Here is a 20355-nt window from a genome sequence, read left to right on the forward strand (position 1 = left end):
TGAGGGTAGATTTTTAAAAATTACACTTTACTGCATGCAATGTGCAGGAGTGGTATTAGCAAATTTGGATTTTGTGACAAGTGTCAACCCAAGGTCATTCTTACAAGCTAGATAAACATCTATTAGGGATGAAGAAAGGAATGGAGGTGGGGAGGGAGAGAGAAACCCTGTACAGGTTGAAGACTACAGTGTGTCAGTGGTCCCCAAATCCACTGCTAGCATCACATGGGAGGTGAAAACATGCAGATTCCCAGGTGACCACGTGCCCCCTCCAGAGATGCTGGTCAGCGAGTCTGGTGGAAACCTGGGAATCTGTAGGTTTCCAAAGCTCTGCAGGAGACTCTGTCATTGGCCAGGTTTGGGACCTTGAAGTGTCTAGGGTTTCTGAAGAGACGCTCTGCAGAAGGCGGAGGTTTATTGAGTGGATTCAGGCAGTAAAGCCAGTTCTGAGGGAAAAGGTACAGGGAGGCAGAGCTGGCTCAGGGGGAAGGTTTCTCTCAACTTCTCAGCCACAAGGCAGTGGGCCACCTGTCACGGAGTTGGCCTGGCCACAGGGAGGCTGGTGGCGCAGCAGAGCTCTAGGGACAGGAGTGCACTCTAGGGACAGAACACGGCACGGGGCTAAATAAATCACCGTCTAAAGCCAGAGCTTCAGCTGTGCGAGCAGACAAGCTATCCGACTTTTGGGGCTTCTTTTTCCAAGCAGAGAAATCCAGCAAAACGAAGGTTTTAAATGAGCTCAGTGGGGTTTTTTTTCCTTTTCTTTTCCTCTTATATTCTCTTTCCCTCCTTCCTTGTCTTTCTGTTAACTTCCTAGCAGCCAAACCCTTCATCCAAATGAAAGGTTGCAAACCTCCACATAGGACCTTTCTAGTCCTCCTTCCAGGTCCTCCTTTGCCCCCATGAGGCCTCGAACCCCCATGAAAACCAGTTGAAACTCCTACTCTAGACTCTCTAAGACTACATCGAGTATTAGCATGCTGGCGGTTCTAAGACAATGAGGAGCATTAGAACATGATTCTTAGGGAGGCTTGTGGACGTCCCCGGGGTTTGAGAGCTGGCAAGAGCACGTGGATGAGGGACAGCACTAGCAAAAGCTGCCTCCAAAGTTGGACTCTGGATCTACTAGTTATTCGACTTAACTTACTCATAATTGCTTGTCCTTATATAACCTTCATTGTCTGCAGTACAGGAATCATTAGCCGACTCTCATCTGTTGCTGATGCACTGATGGGCTGTGATGGGAATCTAGGAATTTACAAGGCAGGAACTAGCCAATCGCCTACCCCGGGCCAGGGCTTGCTATGGGGAAAGGTAGCCCTGGCAGCCACCTGTTTCTGTGGTCCCCCATGGGGAGAGGCCCTCTGGATGCCTGATGACTGGTTTATTTTCCATTCAGATGTTCTCTCCTAGACTAGAGTTATCTTAACAGGGCAAACGAAACAGTATCTGAAGCTGTTGCCAGGGCAACTTGACAAAAGACTTCACCCTCAGCTACCGTATATGAAATTTGTCAAAGGCAGCTGGCTCACAGGGAGAGGAAAGAGAAGGGAATAGTTGCCACTTTTGCTCCTTAAAATTAAAATTTAAAGACTATCTTCTTCTGGGTAAATCAACTTAGGTAGAACAGGAGAGCAGTTGTGATCCGTGCAATAAAAATTCAGAAATGTCAGGCTGGGAATGCTAAGAGCGAACCTTTAGCTTTTCTTTTGTGATGTCTGTAAAATAGGTGCCTATCAGGGCTTTTAACACCAAGCTGCCTATAGACCTGGAGCTGAAAGTATGCCCTGAAGGGGGAGGAATAAGGCAGAGGGCAAGACATTGAAGAAAGCCACCAGGATATTCAGGTATATATAGATAAATATGAAGCAGGGAGTTCTTGACACATCTAATAGCCCTTCTCTCCCCAAGCCGTAACTATCAAGATAGCAGCCTCTTGTACGGGAGACCAGCATCACTGTGTTTGGACCAAGTTCAATCAGCTCATGGTATGGATGAAAAGACAGGTCCATAAAAGACAGCCCAGTCAAAGTTACCCAGCCAGGTAAGGGCAGAACTAAGCCAGAAGCCCTGTTTCCTGTTTCTGCATGATCTTTCCACTTACCGATGCCTCTGTGCTATGCTTCTTTGAAAGAAGTACAAGCTGGACAGCTTTCAAAGTATGCCCTATGGAGTCAGGGGCCAAGCATAGGGCACGCCCTGCCCTCAAAGGAATGACTCCTTTTCCATCTATTTTTATATCTACTGGGGCTCCACTTAAAATTATTTAAGGGAAAAAATCTATTGCTAGAAAAAAAGCTTCAAGATCACAGATCTAAAGATAAATATAGTAGATGGTGATAGTTGCAAAACCTTGTGAACGTATTAAAAACCATTGAATCATATGCTTTACTATGGTGAATTTTATTTTTAAAATTTACTTTATTTCTCATATATTTGTTTAAATAAAAGAAAACCCCCAAATACTCCTTTATTCAGACAAGTCCCTTTATTCAGAGGGACAGACACCAAGATAAGAGGTGAGTTGTACTTAGGATCGGAAACCAAACGGGACTGGATGATAACAATGCTGACCCAGACGTCCTCCGTGCCCCACCGCCATGCTCCCCACCCCCCACTCCAGAGCGCCTGGGCAGCTCCTTACCGAGTTGGTGCCGAGGATCTGCAGGTTGGGCTTCTCCGACTCCAGCAGCTTGGCCACCATCTTAAGGAAACTCTCCACGAAGAGGTTGATGCTCTGGCAGTGGCAGGCCATGAGCAGCTGGTCCAGTGCCTCCATGGCGATGCACACGTACCTGGGGAAAGCAACACCGTCACTTGGCCTCACACCCATTCCACCCTCACCACGTGACTGGGACAATCTAGATGGCAGCGTAGTGGCCACCTGGGCAGCATCTGGGGAATGAGGCTCTTCCGTAGGTGGCCAGCATCTGCACAGCCATTCCAACCAGTGCCCACTCCAGCCCAGCACAAGAGTCAGAAGGAACCGGAGCCAGAAGGGAGCCCAGACACCGGCCCCCCCAGCCCCTCCCTCCACAGATGAAGAACACGAGGACAGGTGAGGTGTACCAGTTCGTGAGTAGATACAACCAGAAAGGATTGATGCTCAGAAGAGCAAATTCTGAACCCAACCCCAATGAGATCAGAGAATCATTTGATCCAAGGTCAGGAAGTGTTTGTTGAGCACCCGCGGGAGAAAAGCTCTGTCTTAGTCAGTGCAGGGATGTAAGGAGGAAGTCCTTCAACTTACGGGGCCTGGAGTTGGATGGACAAGATAAACACACAGATACCTCCTCTAAAAAGAAATGCTACAAGAAAATCATGCAGGACATCTCACAAGGGTTCCAAAGAAGGAGAGAGATAGCTCTAGTGGGAGGAAGAGAAGAACTTTCGGAAGAATGTTTATGAAGAATCTGAGATGGGCCTGAGGACCAGTCAACTGCAAAGGTTAAGGAATATAAAATCTGCACGTATTGCGTTTAAAGACCTCAGAAGTCCTAGGGTTGTCACACAATATGGTTCATGGTATTACCATATTTAGGTAATGCATACTGTACCTAATGAAGACGATGTTCTATGCCAACTTTAAGGCCCTAACTACTTAATTCTTCTAAAGTCTAAAACCTGAGTGAACATCTTCTGAAACCAGAAATACTCACCATCCAACGGTGAATGGGCTTACTAGTAAGTCAGTCCATCCTGTTTTTTGACACCTAAATTAAAACTTCTTTATCTTTCAAGCTAAACCTTAATACCTTTATCCTGTATTTATAATTCTACTTTTGGGAGCAGTTATAAAAGAGGGCTAAGCCCTTCAACCACCTGGATGCAGCAATCTCCTGTTTCTTGCTCTTCTCTATGCTCAAAATACCCAATCCTCTCCAAACTAGCCTTCGCAGGACAACCCCTGATTATCCTGGTGGTTGTCTTCTTCAACCCCTCTCTTGAATCCCCAGAAAAGTGCCACGAATCAAATTCCTGCTGAGAATTAGGAGGGCACGTCTGAGCCCAAACCCAACATTTGTTCCACAGTGGCGACAGGAGCCTATGGTCAGGTAAGACGCAGCATGAAGGGGTGCATGCCCCACTTGCAAGGCCCTTGCATACTAAAGAAAATAGAGTAGACATTTACTGGAATAGGTTATCATTTAAATTCTATTGAGGAAGCTGCTGCAAATCTGTCCAAAATTATTCCAGTTCAAATCTTTGTAGTTTTCTTTAGGGAGTTAGGTATCTGAGGCAGAATGCTGTGAGTTTCCCCCGGAATCTCTTTCCCCTCTTTTTCCCTAGTAATTTAGAATTTTAACTGAGCTCATGGCTGTTCATCAAGACCACCTCCCAGCCCCTTCTGCTGCTAGGTCAGGCCACATGATTAAAATGTTCCCATTAAGGGGTGCCTGGGTGGCTCAGTGTGTTGGGCATCTGTCTTTGGCTCAGGTCACGATCTTGAGGTTTGTGGGCTGGAGCCTTGCGTCGGGCTCTGTGCTGACAGCTCAGAGCCAGGAGCCTGCTTCGGATTCTGTGTCTGCCTCTCTCTCTGCCCCTTGCCTGCTCATACTCTGTCTCTGTCTCTCTCAAAAATAAATAAAAAACATTAAAAAAATATTTAAAAAAGAGTCTCTTATGGTTTGCCTCGCTCTCTGTTTTTATTTTATTTTTCCTTCCTTTCCCCTATTTGTCTTCTTTTTAAAACAAAGTTTGGTTAAATAAAAAGAAAGCACAGGAAGCATGACAACAAGGTGAATTCTGGAGGTGCCAGGAGGACAGGACACAAGGCGCACAATGCTTCCCCTGGCAGTCGTTCAGTTTCGGACATTGTGTGTCCAAACTGCCTCACGGTGCGCGAGCCAGCTTTGCAAATCCAAATATATAAAGTAACAGCAGTCATGGTGTCTCCTAATTTTTTTTAAGACATCAGATACCATTTCTTAGGTACCTCTGAGCTAACTTCTATGTTGAGCAATCATAAGAAAAACAGCCTCTCTGACATTATCCTGTCCACTTTTTTAAAATGTTAGGTGAATTGAGTCCACTCTTATTAAATTATTACTTAATATCATTAAATGCTATTACATAGTTATCTCTGGGCATGTTTACAAATGGATCAGGCCATGCTCTTATTTACAGGATGTCTTTCAAAGACAGAGCCGGCATTGGGTCTTTGAGCTCCTTCGGGTGAATCAGAACCACCATGTCCTGCTGGGCGCGGGGGTGGGGGGCGGTGCTGGCCATTCCTGGCTCTTTAGAGGCCATCGTAGTCACAGTCTAGGAAAGCTGCCATGCCTTGCAGAAGTCCTGGCATGTTTCAGGTTGGCTGTCCTGGTCAGCGAAGCAGCCTGGCTGGGGCCCTTCCAAAAGAAACAGGCTTTCCTTGCAGACAAACCTGGCCATATTTGAGCAACCAAACATGGCAGGTGGGAAAACGGGGGCAAGCAGTGTAGAACTCTATTCTCCTATGAATCATCCCAGCATCCTATGTAGGAAAGGCTTCACCATTAGCTCACAGAGTTCAAATGAGGGAAAGGAAGGGGTGGAGTGGGGTTTGGCAAGAGAAGAAACTAGAAGACTTCCCAAATTCCTGAGTTTAGATTGCTGCTTTTCCTTTTCCTGTAAAAAAAATTCCCAGAAAATCCTAAAAAGGAAAAGCCATCCTTTGCTAGCAAAATGAATGAATGAATGAATGGATTAAAAAATATAAATTAAAAAAAAATTGGCTACTAACCAGGAGTGGAGATTTTGATGGAAACTGGAAATTATGGTAGAAGAGAAACTGAAAAGTCAAGAAGTTTAAGGCCTAGTTCTTTGAATATACTATTCTTTGTTCCCCATCTTGGGCCCCCATACTAAGGATGGAAGGATTATAATGATGAACTTGAGCTTTTCAAAGCATCTTAGAAGATTAGAAGGCAAAGGGACCTTGGAACCTCCTAGTCCAAGGCTCTCTGCATTGGTCCTACCTTACCTTAACCTCCCTAGGAATCTCCTGTAGCTGGGTCTATAGTCTCCAAGAGAATGAAGTGTGGGCTTCTCAGGGTGATGTCTGCTCAACAGGACCAGGGCCAGTCAGCCTGGGTGATCTGGACTCAGTGTCCTGGAAGGAATCCAGGGAAGTAATAGGTCCAGGAAACTGAACCGGTCTGAGTACTAGGAGTGGGTCAAGGCAGAAAGGTGCTGGTGAAGACTAGCCCGCTGCAGGAGCCCGAGGTACAGACAACAGCAGCAAGGGTTCTGGATGTACTGGGAGGGCTTCAGAGCCGTCAGGTGAGTAAGGCAGGTAAGTAAGGCAGAGCCCAATGAGTCTGGGCTAGAATTGGGTTCATGGACAGCAACCAACACCAAGAGAGGACACTTGGGGGTTATAATAACAGGAACTCCGGGGCAAGGCCCATGGCAGGAGGTGAGTTACAACACCTGAGGAAAATATACAGGGAATGAGGCAAGAAGTATCTCCTATTGAATTCCAGAAGGGGCAGCTCGTTCTGCATGAACACCTTGTGCTCAACCAAGAAGGAGTAGGTACACAGAGCCTGGGAACCAGGTGTGGTCTGAGAGGAAAGGCAGACATCTCTGCCCATCATCGTTCACGTCAGTGAGCAGCACCTTAGAATTCACACCTTATTCCCTCTCTGCCCACATTTCGTTATCACCCCTGATGCTAAACACATATTAAGGCAGAGTTCACACACAACTGGAGCCGGGTGATAAAGCAGGGAGGCCGTGGGGTAGAAGATGGTTCTGTGACTTGGGTCGAACACCCAAGGTCCACGTCCGTAAAATCAAACAGCAAACACAGACACGTGCATGATGACAGGGAGACACAACCCCTCAGACTGTCTGCATGTGAATATTTTGTCCTTCCAAAGCTGCCATCAGGAAGATACTAATGACAAGGAAGAGAATTATGATGAGTGCGGCACTGGGTAGGGAAAGACGGGGCGGGCAAGGAGAGAGAATAGGAGATCAGATCTAACAGATTCTTCTCCAAATGTTTATGATTAAAGCTTCCAACGAGGCGTTCAAGGCTTTACTTAGACGCTGCAATGCCTATTTTTAACAGAACGATACCAATTTTGAATTGTAGTTCTGAGGGCAGTGGAATGATTCTAAGTGGCTGTGCGAGCTACAGCACATTTTTACCAAGAGAACCATCACTGCAGAGAGGGCAGATAAAATTAGTATTAAATGCTTAATGTTATTGCTAGCATATTAGTTTTAGATTCAGTCTAGGATAAAGTCATTTTTACTTGCCTGAATATGCTTTATAATATGTCAAGGCGATTTATATAATCAGCATGTACAGTGTATTTGTGCCCTTTTTATTGAGCATGTAGCCTACTTTTATTTTATAAAATGATGATAGGGATGTACTGTTTTTGGTCTTGCTTTTATCCTCAGGATAGCTTGCTTTCAGATTTGTTGGTGGGTCCTGCAGGGGTGGGACGTCTACACCCTATAAGCACAATGTAAACCTTTTTATTCCAATTCTTGCTCCGGCTTCACCAGGAAGAAGGGGACTTGGCGGGTGGTAGGGCTGATGGGCAGCGGTGGGGGCCCATGACGGGGGTCGAGGGGAGACAGTGCTGCACCCAGAGGTGTGAGGCCCAGAGACCCAGGGAGGAGTGTCAGCCAGTCCACGTGGAGTGGGTCTAGAGCAGGTAGGGCAGGTGTGGTGAGCATGGCCGGCGGAGTGGCGAGTTAGGGGCAGGTTTAGAAGCCTCCAGAGGTCAAGCTGAGGAGCTTGGATTTTATTCTAAAGGAGCCAGGAAAGGATAGCTTCAGGTCTGTGTTTTGGAGATCAGAGCTAGCAGTTCTCGACTGGAAGGACCAGAACAGGAAAGACGGGGCAGGGAGACAATTTCTAATGCTGCCGTCCGTAATCTGGAGTCTGCAACAGAAGAAAGGTAGAAGCAGAGGAAAGTACAGGATGGACTTTGTGGAGAATAGAAGCAATGGAACTTAGGAACAACTGCTCTGGATCTACCCTATCCTTTTTTTTTTTTTATGTTTATTTATGCCTGAGAGAGGGAGAGAGAGAGAGAGAGAGAGAGAGAGAGAGAGAGCAAGTGGGGGAGGGGCAGAGAGAGAGGGAGACACAGAATCCGAAGTAGGCTCCAGGCTCTGAGTTGTCAGCACAGAGCCCGGTGTGGGGCTTGAACTCATGAATCTCGAGATCATGATCTGAGCCAAAGTTGGATGCTTAACCAACTGAGCCACCCAGGTGCCCGGTGGATCTACCCCATCCCTCGCCCCATCACCAGGGATATCTTTGGGTTCTCTTACATTCAGCTTTGCTCTAAACTGTGGTGTGGGAAGGGCAGGTCCTACTGTCCACTTTTTTCATTGGAAAGTAACACATGTTCAACAGAGAACATTTAGAAAACACACAAAAAGGGTAGATAGAAAACAAAACAAAGTGCGCGTGCACACACACACACACACACACACACCAAGCCACACTGCTCAAAAAATGAGCACTCTTCACTTTTATGGCATATTTGTTTTTACTATATTTTCTAGGCATTGAGATTTGTTGGTGTTTATTTTTTAAATTGATTATAAAGCACTGTATACATAATTATGTATTCTATTTTTCATGTACTTATGGCATTTTCATTACTATATGGAAAACATGTTTATAAACATCATTTTTGTTGGATAGATAATATTTCACCAAATGATAAACATCATCATTTACTAAACTATTTTCCTCTTATTGGACATTAATTTCCACTATTTCTTTTTTGTAAAAAACACCATAATGAGTCTCTCTCTGTGTAAAGCTAGTTTATAACTTAAGATTGATTTCTTGGGATAGACGAATAGAAAAGGAATTTACTGGATCAAAGGGCATAAATGTTCTTGAAGATTTGACCTATATTTCAAAACTACCTTCTAAAGAGTTTCAATCAATTCACACTCATTCTAGAAAAGTATGAAAGTGCATCTCATGTCGCCATTCCTTGGTTAATACTGGAAATACTTTTTTGTCAGTTTATAAGTGAAAATGGTATCTTAGTATTTCAAGGCACATCTTTGATTATAAATTTATTGAATATTATTATTCCTATTTCCTCTTCTGTGGGTTGGTTTTTGGGGGCCCTTGCTTCACATTTTTGAGCCTCTCAGCTTCCCCACCTCTTTCAAAACACATCTTTTTGTTGTTTGTCTTTTAAATTTCGATGGTTCCTTTGCTGACATCAAAATATTTAAATTTTTAAACAGTTAAATCCATTGATCATTTGCATTTAAGATTTCTTCTCTCTTTTAAACATAGCAAGTCTTCCCTCTCAGAAGATTGATAAATATTTCATTTAAGTGTATTTTTAATGGACAAATTACCCCTAACCTTGCCTTTTCACTAGAATGTAAATGGTCTTTCTTTCTTTCTTTCTTTCTTTACAAATGCTTATTTATTTTTTTTAATATGAAATTTATTGTCAAATTGGTTTCCATACAACAGGGCTCATCCATAGATGGTTTTTAGGACAGTAGGTTGATCGGTTGAATGAGAATAATGGCACTTTCTGGACTAGACTAACTTTTCAAGGTCCCAGACTGCGCGTGAGGGCTTCTAGATGGAGACCCAAGGGGTACATGGATGCTAAAAGAGGTGCTCCCAGGAAGTCTACATCTCCTTCTTCCCGCATCTTGGCAACCGCATCAGATTTTACCCTGCCATTGGAAGAACCCATGCAGCCCATCCCTCAGTCCCAGGCCCCTTTTTCTCAGTCTGTTCAATAACCCAGTCTACCATCATGTTCATAAAAGGACCCTGTGTTTTGCCTTAAAAACGTAATACCACTTCTGAAAGTATCCGTCTCACTTTCTCACACTTCTTACCCATATCGATGACGACCCACATCGCGGATGAGCCTCTCGGAGAGGTAGGCGCCAATTCGATCCAGTTTTTCTGGAGCTGAAAGGGCGTAGAAGGTCAGCTTCTCCATGTTGGTCTTCACCAAGCCATCCTGCAAAAGACAGGCCCTCATGTGTCACTGTGGCCGTTCCATGGCTAGAAGGGTTCAAGTCTAAAAGTAAATAATATGCCAACTTAATCATCATTTAGCAGAGCGCCATTATATATGTGACAACCCCCCCGTGTGGGTTTCAGGGATACAGGGATGACCAAGGCATGGTTCCTGCCTTCCAGGAACACACAACTTAGCCCACAATATGCCAGCTATAAATGAGAATAGTGGTGTAAGTGTGCATATGTATGTGTATGCGTGTGCATGTGTATATATATACATGAATGTATAAATATGCATGTGTGTATGAATAATAAGGCTTCATTGAAAGCAACTCAGAATTAAAATATGCTGGATATCCAGCACCAAGGCATGAATGGGAAGAGGGGGCAGCTTAGCAGCAATTAGGGAATTCTCCAGAGGATGCTGGAAATGTGACCCTTCAACTGTCTATCAAGAAGCTGTCATTGATTTCCAGAGAGCAAGTCGAGAATATGTCACATCCTGACATTTCCAAAACCACACGACCTGTAATGCAGCCTGAGTGGGGAGTGGCAGCTTGGAAGCCAGTAAGCCAGGCCCCCGGCGTCCATACACCCAGACCACCTGACAGGTACCAGAGGGAGCCACAGAGAAGACATGGGCTCCTGAGCCAAAACCCGAGAATGGAAGTACTCACGCTAAATGGCAGGGACATAGAACCATCAAGGGAGTTAGCGGTTCAAGGAACCATCACTCAGATAGACATGGGTGGGAAAGACGTCTCAATTGTATAGCAAAGGCCCAAAGCGTGCCAAGACAAGCTTCCAGAGCCTTCTGCAGATCCTGACTCCAGAAAGATCCAGACCTCCTCTGCTTGCAGGCCCCCGGCCGCCTCTCCCCACTGACCAGGGTCTGAGCAGGCCCAGCGGCAGGAGGCCCGGGAGACCCGCCTCCCCCTTGCAGCCCTGGATGGGGTGAGACAGCGCGGGGTGAAGCCAGGCGGAGGTGGGACCCACCTCGGGATCCTCAGGGAAGATGTTGTCAACCAGCCTTTTGTACCTGGGGCGTAGAGCACCGCAGCAGCCACACACACCTGTAATGGCAAGAAACAACCATGAGCGGAGCCTCCCAGGCAGGCTGAGGGGACCTGGCGACCAGGCCAAGGCGGCTCGTAAGGAGCCAGACCCAGGTGGAAAACAGAAAGGTCCCTCCCCCAGAGTGCCAGGGCCCCTGCGCTGGGCGTCTCCCACGACTGGCACACATTCCAAACCTTTGCCCTTTCCGCTTCGTGTCTTTTGCTTGGGGGTCAAGGACAGCGGCATATGGGAGCGTGATGCTAGCACACCAGCTCTTGTTCACGAAGCCAGGCCGTGGAGGAGCATTTGGAGGGGTGGGAGCTTCCCCAAAGGTCAGGTGCTACCCTGCATATATTTCCCCGGTTCCCTGACATGCAGGCAGGCGTGCACACGTGGACTCTCTCTCTCTCTCTCTTTCCCTCTCTCGGGCAGGACTATAAACCTCTTCCCGCAGCCCAAGAATCTCGCCGGTGTCCTGGGAAGGTGGAATTCGTTCCTCCCAATGCCCCTCATGGACTCCCTACTTCTTTTATTCTCTGCTCCTCAATCCCCTCTGCCATCCTGTCCCCTGGGGCCATTTCCATTACAGAATGTTAGATGAAACTATGATAAATTAACATTACCATTAATTATTAACATTTGAAAATGCATCTTTAATGCAATGTGCAGTGGTGTTTGAAAACCATGGTGTTTCGGGGGCGGGGGGGTGGGGCCTCAGGGGCCAGCCGGGTGGTGGTCCTGTAGGCGGACCCCCCCCACCCCATGAAGAGTCCACCAGTCTGTGGCTAAACGAGAGACTAAGAACAATGTGGTACATTTTTAGAAAGCTGAATCTATTCCATTTAGAAGACTGTTTGATATGACCTCTTTGTCGTTTGCTGCTGTCAAATGATGGTGTTAGGAAATCAGCAATAATAGAACAAACCTTGGGAAAATGAAAAACTGACTCTTTTAAGGTCATAAAAAGTTTTCAATGAAAAGGAAATTGAACCATCTGGGAACCGATGCTGTCCAGCCTTCCTCTGGCTGCAGGGATCTCTCCTTCGGCATCCCAGCCGCAACCCTCACTGCCCGCACTCTGGGGAGGAGCGGAGGGGAGGGAAGGGAAGGGCCTGGGAAAGTCCACCACCCCCCCCAAAAATAATTGCTCCCTCATTCTACTAATTAATGCTTAATTCTGCTTGTACAAACTCTCCAGTTGAAATGCAAATGCACCCTGGAAGGATCAAGCCTATGGGTCATTCAGAAAAGAATGACTTACTTTAGTGGGAATTACTTTAATCACACAAAGAGCTTTACAGCTGTGAAGAAAAGAGGCTCTCTGGGAATTTTGATTGGGAGGGGGTGCAGGGCGGCCGTGCCAGGAGGAGGAAGGAGCAGAGATTTGGGCCATAGGGGTGACTGGGATACAAGGGAATGGGTGCTATCTTGGAGACGCCAAGGGGCACCCCGAAGAAGGACTGATTCATGACACCCCTCGCCCACACCACGGGTAGCTGTGTGCCCCCGCCTCCCACTTGCTAGGGGACAGGAGGACAGCAGAACTGGTCCACGGCTGCAGAGCCAGGCCCTCCCGGGTCAGGCTCGCTGGGCTGGCCTGGCATCTCCTCATCCCCTCTCTGCCCACGCCTGGGAGGAGACGTTAGGGCTCTGGCTGGCTGGCATCCAGGGCCAGTTCTCACGACGGAGCAGCTCCGGGGGTGGTGTTCTCCATCTTGAGCCTCCAAGCCCGGGATTTAAACCCGTCCTCCTTCCCCCCTTAGGCCACCCTGCCCTCTGCCAGGTGCAGCTGTCAGCAGGCTTCTTCCTAAGATGCCCCCAGGATGTGCCCTCTGCTCTCTGGGCAGCCTCCTTCCTCACCGTCCCCAAACCCCCAAACTGGGAACACAGGAACACGGGCCCTTTGTGTCTTAAGGGAGTGAGAAAATAGCAACACAGAGAACTTAGAACTGAAAAGCCCCAGTGTCAGTCCCTTCCCCAAACATTTCTGGAAGACCGATGAGGCAGGGCCTGCACAGGACAGAGGCCAAGCTCACGGTTGTTAGAAACTCTGACTTGTCGAGAAAATACCCATTTTGGGTACTCAGGGTAGAGACCTCTGTGCAGGGGCACCAAGGGGGTTTGGGGGTCTTGACTACAGCAGCACGGCCAGGCCCGCTGGCTCAGTTTCTTCCCAGTAGAAACCAGGCAGCCTGCTGATCTCCTGCTCTTTTGTGTTCTAGAAGGGGTGCACCTCAGGATGCTTCAGTGCCTCCTTCTCTGATGGGCCTCTCCCTGGAATGCACAAAGGCCTGGAGGAGCCAGCAGGATAGGGCCCCGCTGGGAGCCAGTCATATTCAAGGTCCCAGAGCACTTTCCCACCAGACAGGGAGAGGTAAGGAGGCCCGGAGAACAAGAGCGGAGAGCAGATACCCCCTATCAGCAAAGCCGCCATTGCTCCGGGGATGCTTCCTGACTTGCGCCCTAGTGCTCCTTCCTAGTCTGTTTTTTCTTTCCAACCTCCTCAGACTCCTTGAGAGCGTATGAGGCAAAGTGGTCGACAGCATGGCTTTTCCAGTTAAATCCCAGCACTGCCTGCCGCTTCCCAGATGTGTGACCTTGAGCAAGGAAGGACACTGGGCGAGAATGTCAAAAAGCTGTTGTGAGTTGATGGCTGCAAGCCCTTACAGCAGGCTCACCAGTAGGGTCCTTCCCTCTGCATCCCCGGGCCTAGAACCGCTGAGCCCTTGCTGAGCGGGGCTTTCTGCCACGCTTTCCCCGCTGAGCACTTGCTCAGCAACAGCGACCAAGGCCAGCGGACATCCAAAGGCCTGAGAAGTGAGACTCGAGGCACGTTCCTTCAGATCAAACCGCACTGACCTGTGGGTCTGAAACGTGTACCACCTGCCCAAGGCAGCTCTATGTATTTGCCAGTCACAATAACTTGACCTCCACCTCTTAGTGACTGCCAGCACCCTCCCAAAGCCAGCGTCCCCAAGAACCTTCTTGCCTCAGCACTAACTCTGCAAACCCCAATGCAGATGTGACATGCCAGAGGCTCACGCGACAGAGCAGAGTCAGGTGCAGCCGAGATCAAGCAAGGGGGTCACTGGAGAGAATCCACAGGACTGGGCCTCAGAAGGTCTGTCACTAGCACAGCCACTGTCATGCATTGAGACAGGAAGACAGAAGGGAAGTGAGAGAAAAGGCTGGGGTTTTGCTTGGCTTCTTTTTGGGCTTCTAGTCTTGCTAGGACCTGCATCGTACCCTACTCCACACATGCCTTGTAATGCAAAGGTAATGTCATTCTTGTGCTGCAAAGAGTTAATGATTTCTCTGGAATAGATAACATCTAAGGAAGGACCAGGTGACCGAGGAAGCCATCATATGCGTGTTCCAGAACACAGGTGCTGGATATCTCGATGCCAAGGCCCCCCCCGGCTCTAAGGAATGACACCTGGGTTCTCATCTTTGTTCAGTAAAAACCCCCAGACCCCAAAGAGAGACGAGACTCGGGGCCCTTTTCTTTCTGACTCTCACGGATGGTCCGTCTATATCTTCTCTCTCTACATCTTCAATAAAGATGCCTGTTTCCGCCTCCTGCTGGCTCATCAGCGTGAAGCCAAGGACCCTCTTGCCTGGTCCTGCGGGACCTCCCCCTCGGTCCTCACACCCAACCTGCCGGCATCACTCTGGTGGAAGTGAAGGTAGACAGACTTCAGTGAACTGACAAGCACATGGGGTGGAGGGAGAACAGAGCTGCCTTCCCCAGACCATGTTCTGTGACACACTGGTTGTGAGATGCTAGCAAGAACCCCCCAGAAAAAGAGTCTAAGGACAAATAAATATATGAAACGGAGCAAATATATGAAATGTGAAAGTGTGCATACCAAATCTCCCTATTCCAGATTCACAGTGCAAATCAGCCTGTTACAGCCTCTGGAAAGTCATAAAGTAAAGGAATCTGTGGAGATATGTTCAAGCCAACCTCTCATTTTTTTTTTTTTTTGCAATTACAAATATCACCTTGATGAATACTTTTAACGTCTTTTTCCAAGGCACATGCACAGCCTATCACAATGGGATAGAAAGTGTATTAACGTAGTACATTGGAAACAGAGTTAATTTTAGATTTGAAAAGTACTGGGTTCAAGTCCTGGTTCTGCCGTTTTATCCGTGAGACTGTTTCCTCATCAATATAATAAGAGGAAAAGATTTTCCCTAAGATACAATTCTTAGGGAATTTGCCACGGAATCTAGAAAAGGCGAGATCACCTAGAGCTTTGATGGTCAGGGGAAGGGTTTCTCAAAAGAGGGACAAGCAAGATGTGGGGTGAAACACACAGTGGGTGCTTTATTCCTCACATGTCAGGCACAGTGCGCTAAAACACTTCACAAGTGTTAGCTCCTTAAATCTTTACAACAACCCATAGATGGCACTATTTTATCCCCATTTTACAGATTTGGAAACTGAGGCAGCAAAGGGTTAAGTTACTTGCCTAGAGCGACACAGCTGATAAGTGGCAGCCCAGGATTTGAACCCCCAAAATCTACTTCTCCAGAGGCCACGATGTTCTTAACTCCCATACCAGGGAGGGGATGGGTTAGCACTGCCACGGAGCTGGGACAGCCAGAGGCTTAGACGGAAAGAGAAGAACCACCAAGGCATTGTGCCCTGGAGGAAAGCACAATACGTCACCCCCAAATATGCCTCTTTGACATAGAAAGTATTTTGACCTGAAGGTAATCAAGAAGCAAAAAATGTAGAAAAAAAACTCCCCCTTTTCTGCATAAAGGCAGGAGAATCTCCTTTTGCAGGCAGAGAAGGCACCAGAGGAATCTGCAAACTTTGTTAAGCTAACCCATATCTCCCTAGTTACTTCTTCACCATTTACCGTTTTCATCACTTTCAGCCCCAACCCGTTTGTCTTGTCAATTCTTCACAAATTTCTTGGGTTCGATTTTTTTTTTTTTTTGCCTAAAAGGTATGAAAGCGTCCTGCTCTTCTCAAATCTTGGGGTCGTGCTCTCTAGTGAAGGCCCCCATGTCCGTGTAAAATTTCAAACGTATGTGCTTTTGTCCCGCTAATCTTTGTCAGTTTATTTTTATTTATTTATTTAAGTTTATTTATTTATTTATGTTGAGAGAGACAGAGACAGCATGAGTGGGGGAGAGGCAGACAGAAACTGGGAGGAGAGAGAAGAATCCCAAGCAGAGCCCCACACGGGGCTTGAACTCACGAAACCGTGAGATCACGACCTGAGCCGAAATCAAGAGTCGGATGCCTAACCAACTGAGCCACCCGAGTGCCCCTGTCTTTGTCAGTTTGATTTTCAGACCCAGGCCTCAGAGGGTAAGGAATGCTTTTTTTTCTTCCCTAAAATCTCCAACTGTGAAGTGCACGCCAGTGGGGAACTTACAGACGTGCAGATCCTGGTTGAGCCCCCGGGGCCGGGGCTTGAAAGCCCGCATCCCCTCCACACCGCTCCCCGGTGCTGCTGGACCAGGGACTGCACTTTGAGTCTGCGAGGCACCCGGGCGGAGTGGTTAAGAATTTGGGCTCACGGGTCAGACAGGCTTAGGCTGAAGTCCCAGCTCTCCCCACTTCCGACTGTTTGACCTTGAATAAGTTACCTCACCTAAAGCCAAGTCTCCTCACATGAAAAATGAAGACGGTCATGGTTCCTTCCCAGGGGGCTGGGGTGGGGGTTAAGGGATACCTCGGCCCTCGACATCCTCTCTCTTCAACTCCCTTGAGGGAAAGACACAGGGGAGCAGGCTGGGTCAGACTGAGGACAGCTTTAAGCAACAGGCCGACAAGTTTAGGTTTTGCCTGCATTACCAGGGAGCTCTGGGAGCAGTGAGCAGTGGGTGACAGTGACCGTCAACCTGGAGGTGGCACGCAGGACCGGACACGGAGATTTAAGGCAGAGATGAGTGAGTGGATCGCCCCAGGTTGGAGGGTAAATGCCTGCAGGGAGGGATGCTATCCGGATGGGAGAGGGAGGGGCAGAATCAGCCGGACTGGAGGGGCTCTGTGGGGGGGGGGGGGGGAGGAGAGGTGGATGGTACCACGTGGAACGCAGGCTTTCAGGTACAATGATGGAAGGCCAGCAACACCCTCCACCGAACCGGAGAAGACACGGGTGGCTGTGGCCAGGGAAGGGGGGGACATCAGGTGGGCCAGCGTCTAGCAGGCAGTTGGTGAGGAGGCCAAGGGCTTGTGAGAGACACCAAGGCTGGAGCTCGGAGGCTCGTCGGCCCAGACCTGACCACGAGTGCTTTCAGACAGGATCCGATGGCTCAGGGCAAATGGGCAGGAGGAGCAAAAGGCAGGGCCCCCCCGGAAGACGGCTGCCTTGTCTTTTCCCTCTGATGCTTTCTTCCTATTTCCCCTCCCTCTACTTCGCTGTAAAGCATTTCACCTTTTCCTCATTTCTCTCACCTTCCCTAAAGCCCTCCAACTAAGGCATTTGGGACCTTCAGGCTGCTCACATCGGTCCCAGGAACATGCCCTTATTAGCACCCTGCTGAAAATCAAAATTGTCTGCTTCAGTGATCTGATTATCTAATTCACAAGATGCTAACAGCTGATGAACAGTCTTCCAGAGGGCATATGCATCTTTTTAAAAAGCCCTAAAAGCTAAACAAAATAATCTCTAACAGTAGAATCTTGGAGGCGTGGCGCAGGGGTAGAGTGTTTATATGAGGAAGCCAGTATACAAGTGTCTGTAAACTGATCTGCTATGCTGGACTTGGAGTTTTTTGTTGCCTTTTTTTTTTTAACCCTTTACATACCCGGTTTTAAGGAAAATTAGGTAGAGAAGCAAAATTAATAGGCTTGCTCTTTGGGGGCAGAGAGGAGGTATAGAAAAAGTTAATTGCTTTTTTGTTTGTTTTTAAGCAACCAGAGGTAACTTTCAAAAGAGGAGGGGTGGACAACTCTGAAGCCATATAGCTGACCCTATCCTGGTTGGAGGAAACGCAAGAAAGAATCACTGAGGAAAAGAAACATAATGCCATTTATGTACCGTCTTATCCGCTCAGGGTTAGAAAGGGACCAGTCATAGAACTAAAGAGATTTTTTGGAATCTCAGCGAGAGGGCAGAAAGCCTTGAGCAGCAGTCTGCACTTCCTGGGTAAGTAATCAGAGCCGAATGCAGGAGATGAAAGTCGCCTCTCTCATAACGGAGAGAGCTGGCGGGGCTTGGTCAGGAGCCCTGGCCTCTAGGTGCCAAAGCAGCTCAGGGGGTGATGGGAACCCACAGGCACCGCTAGAAAGCTTCCAACCGGAAGACAATGGATTCAAAGTAGCCACAACCCAGCTGGGGAAATAAACCAAAGAACAGAAGACGTTTGAAAGAATGTGAAAACAGTTCATTGCCACGAGAGATTCAGTGACACATTTATATATGTATTTTTAGTCCCGCTACTGATAATACTTATTCTTAATGTTAGTACATAGAAGTAGGTGGGGTTTAACGCACCGCCATGTGCCTGTAAAAGAACCTTTTACATTCTGGCCATTTTATTTTTAAGGCAGAAGTACTTTCCCTTAGGGCTCTCTCGTACTCTCCAGGGATCACGTCTAGCAGATCCAACCACACGAAGTTAAACATAAATTTATTAAGGGTCCTCCTCTGTCTCTGGGACCTGTCTTGCCTAATATTTTTATACCTATTTTAAGAAAGAGAAGGACAAATGATATGGCCAACTTCACTAGAATATAGCTGCTCTGGTTACTGAGAAATCACATCAGTAGGGACTAACAGTGTCCGATGACAGGATTTCAGTGGCTTCCTCGAACTTGAAAACTCTAAGAATAGTTAGACCTGCCCCAGTGGCTCTACCCCTCCCTTCCTGCCATCTCCCTATGGCTCATTCTGCCCTAACTGTACGAGCCATATTGTACAGATTTTTTTACCCCTGCTTCATTCCTCTTCACAACACTTGTTACAAATTGACACACTTTCTATGTGTCTGCACTCTGTCTCCCCCGCTTGCAGGTAAGTTTCTGGAGAGCAGGAACCTTGCCTGTTTGTCCCTGCTGAATCCCAGAGCCTGGACAGGGTCTAATCTTTTGGGGCCGCAGGGGCTGATGATCGTACATATCTGCTGAATGAAGAATGAGTGTGCGACTGGGCAGAAAAGGAATCACGAATGTCAGAGTCAGTAAGGGGAGGACAAGGCATTTAGCAAAAGACCTCTGTTCCCTAGCAGGGCCCAGGGAAATGGGCATGTTGGAGAACCACTGGCTCCAGCCCATCTTCTGGGGTTGTCACCGCCTGTGCCTCTTGAGGCTAAGCTCGCAGAGCCAATCACCCTCCAGGTGGGGGGGGGTAGTGAGGGGGCAGGCAGCCTGGAGTCAGGGTTCCCCGTGCCCTGCCCCTGCCACATACTGCCCCTCCCCCTGCCCCACCTTGACCTGTAGCTGCAGCCCTGACTGCTCATCAGAATCACCTTTGAATCTCAGGAGGGGCCAGAGGTGTCGCTCTGTGATTCGGGCACACAGCCAGGGGCAGAAGCACCAGCCCAGCTCCTTGCTGCCCAGCATGTGTGGGCATATCTCAGTGCTGCTGGCAGCCTCTGGGGACTCTGGACCTCTCACCTCCCTGCCAGCAGCATCTGTGTCCCTGCAACTCCTACGCTCTGCAGCCCTGTTTCTCCTTTGCTCTGTTTGCCTGATCCGGTCTCCTCTACTGATCTGTCCCCTTGATAGGGGCCACCCACTAACCAGGGCAATTGGGAGTCTGAAACAAACAGAAAACCTCAAACACCAAATACATCATTCTTTAAAACATCTAGGGTCCCATTAACACAGAATCATCTGCCAGGCCCCCTGAGATACAGTGCTCATTCCCTTGGAGTCCTTCCTGTCCTTCATCACTGCCCCAGCTTCTCATGTGCTGATCTTTAATATTAAAACACACACACACACACACACACACACACACACACACACACACACAAAAACACCAGGGTTTACTACCTTCTCTGTGCTTAGCACCACACCAAGCACTTTACAAATATTTACTATAATACTCCTAACAATGCAATAAAGTGTGTAGTACTGTTATCCTCATTTTATAAAGAAGCAGGATCAGAGAGGTTAAGTGCCCTGCCCAAGGTAACACAGCACATGACATTCTGCCATAGGGCTTCTCTAATTCTCCCATCACTTTCCCTAAAATATATCCTCAGCAATTTCTCAGGTTCATCCCGTGCTTTCTTTTGCCACAGCCACTGTGCTAGGATGCCTCCTTGGCATCTGATATCCAGTCCTTGTAAATGCCACTTGGCCGGTCTCCTTGCTTCACGTCATTCTCTGTATACTTTTGAGGCAAATTGTT

The 20355-nt window shown here is 47.9% G+C and overlaps 1 protein-coding gene across 3 annotated transcripts in view; it reads right to left on the reverse strand.

Moving 5' to 3' along the window:
- EFR3B (EFR3 homolog B) overlaps positions 1-20355 on the reverse strand; it is an 82154-nt gene that overhangs the window by 35623 nt on the left and 26176 nt on the right. For all 3 annotated transcript variants that reach the window (XM_030311516.1, XM_030311518.1, XM_030311517.1), the window contains exons 2-4: positions 10967-11043; positions 9841-9968; positions 2645-2795 (exon numbers count right to left, since the gene is read on the reverse strand). In XM_030311516.1, the coding sequence (XP_030167376.1) occupies positions 2645-2795; positions 9841-9968; positions 10967-11043 (356 nt within the window). The remainder of the gene's footprint in view (positions 1-2644; positions 2796-9840; positions 9969-10966; positions 11044-20355) is intronic.

This window comes from Lynx canadensis, chromosome A3, assembly GCF_007474595.2.
Source record: "Lynx canadensis isolate LIC74 chromosome A3, mLynCan4.pri.v2, whole genome shotgun sequence".
Taxonomy (NCBI): Eukaryota; Metazoa; Chordata; class Mammalia; order Carnivora; family Felidae; genus Lynx; species Lynx canadensis.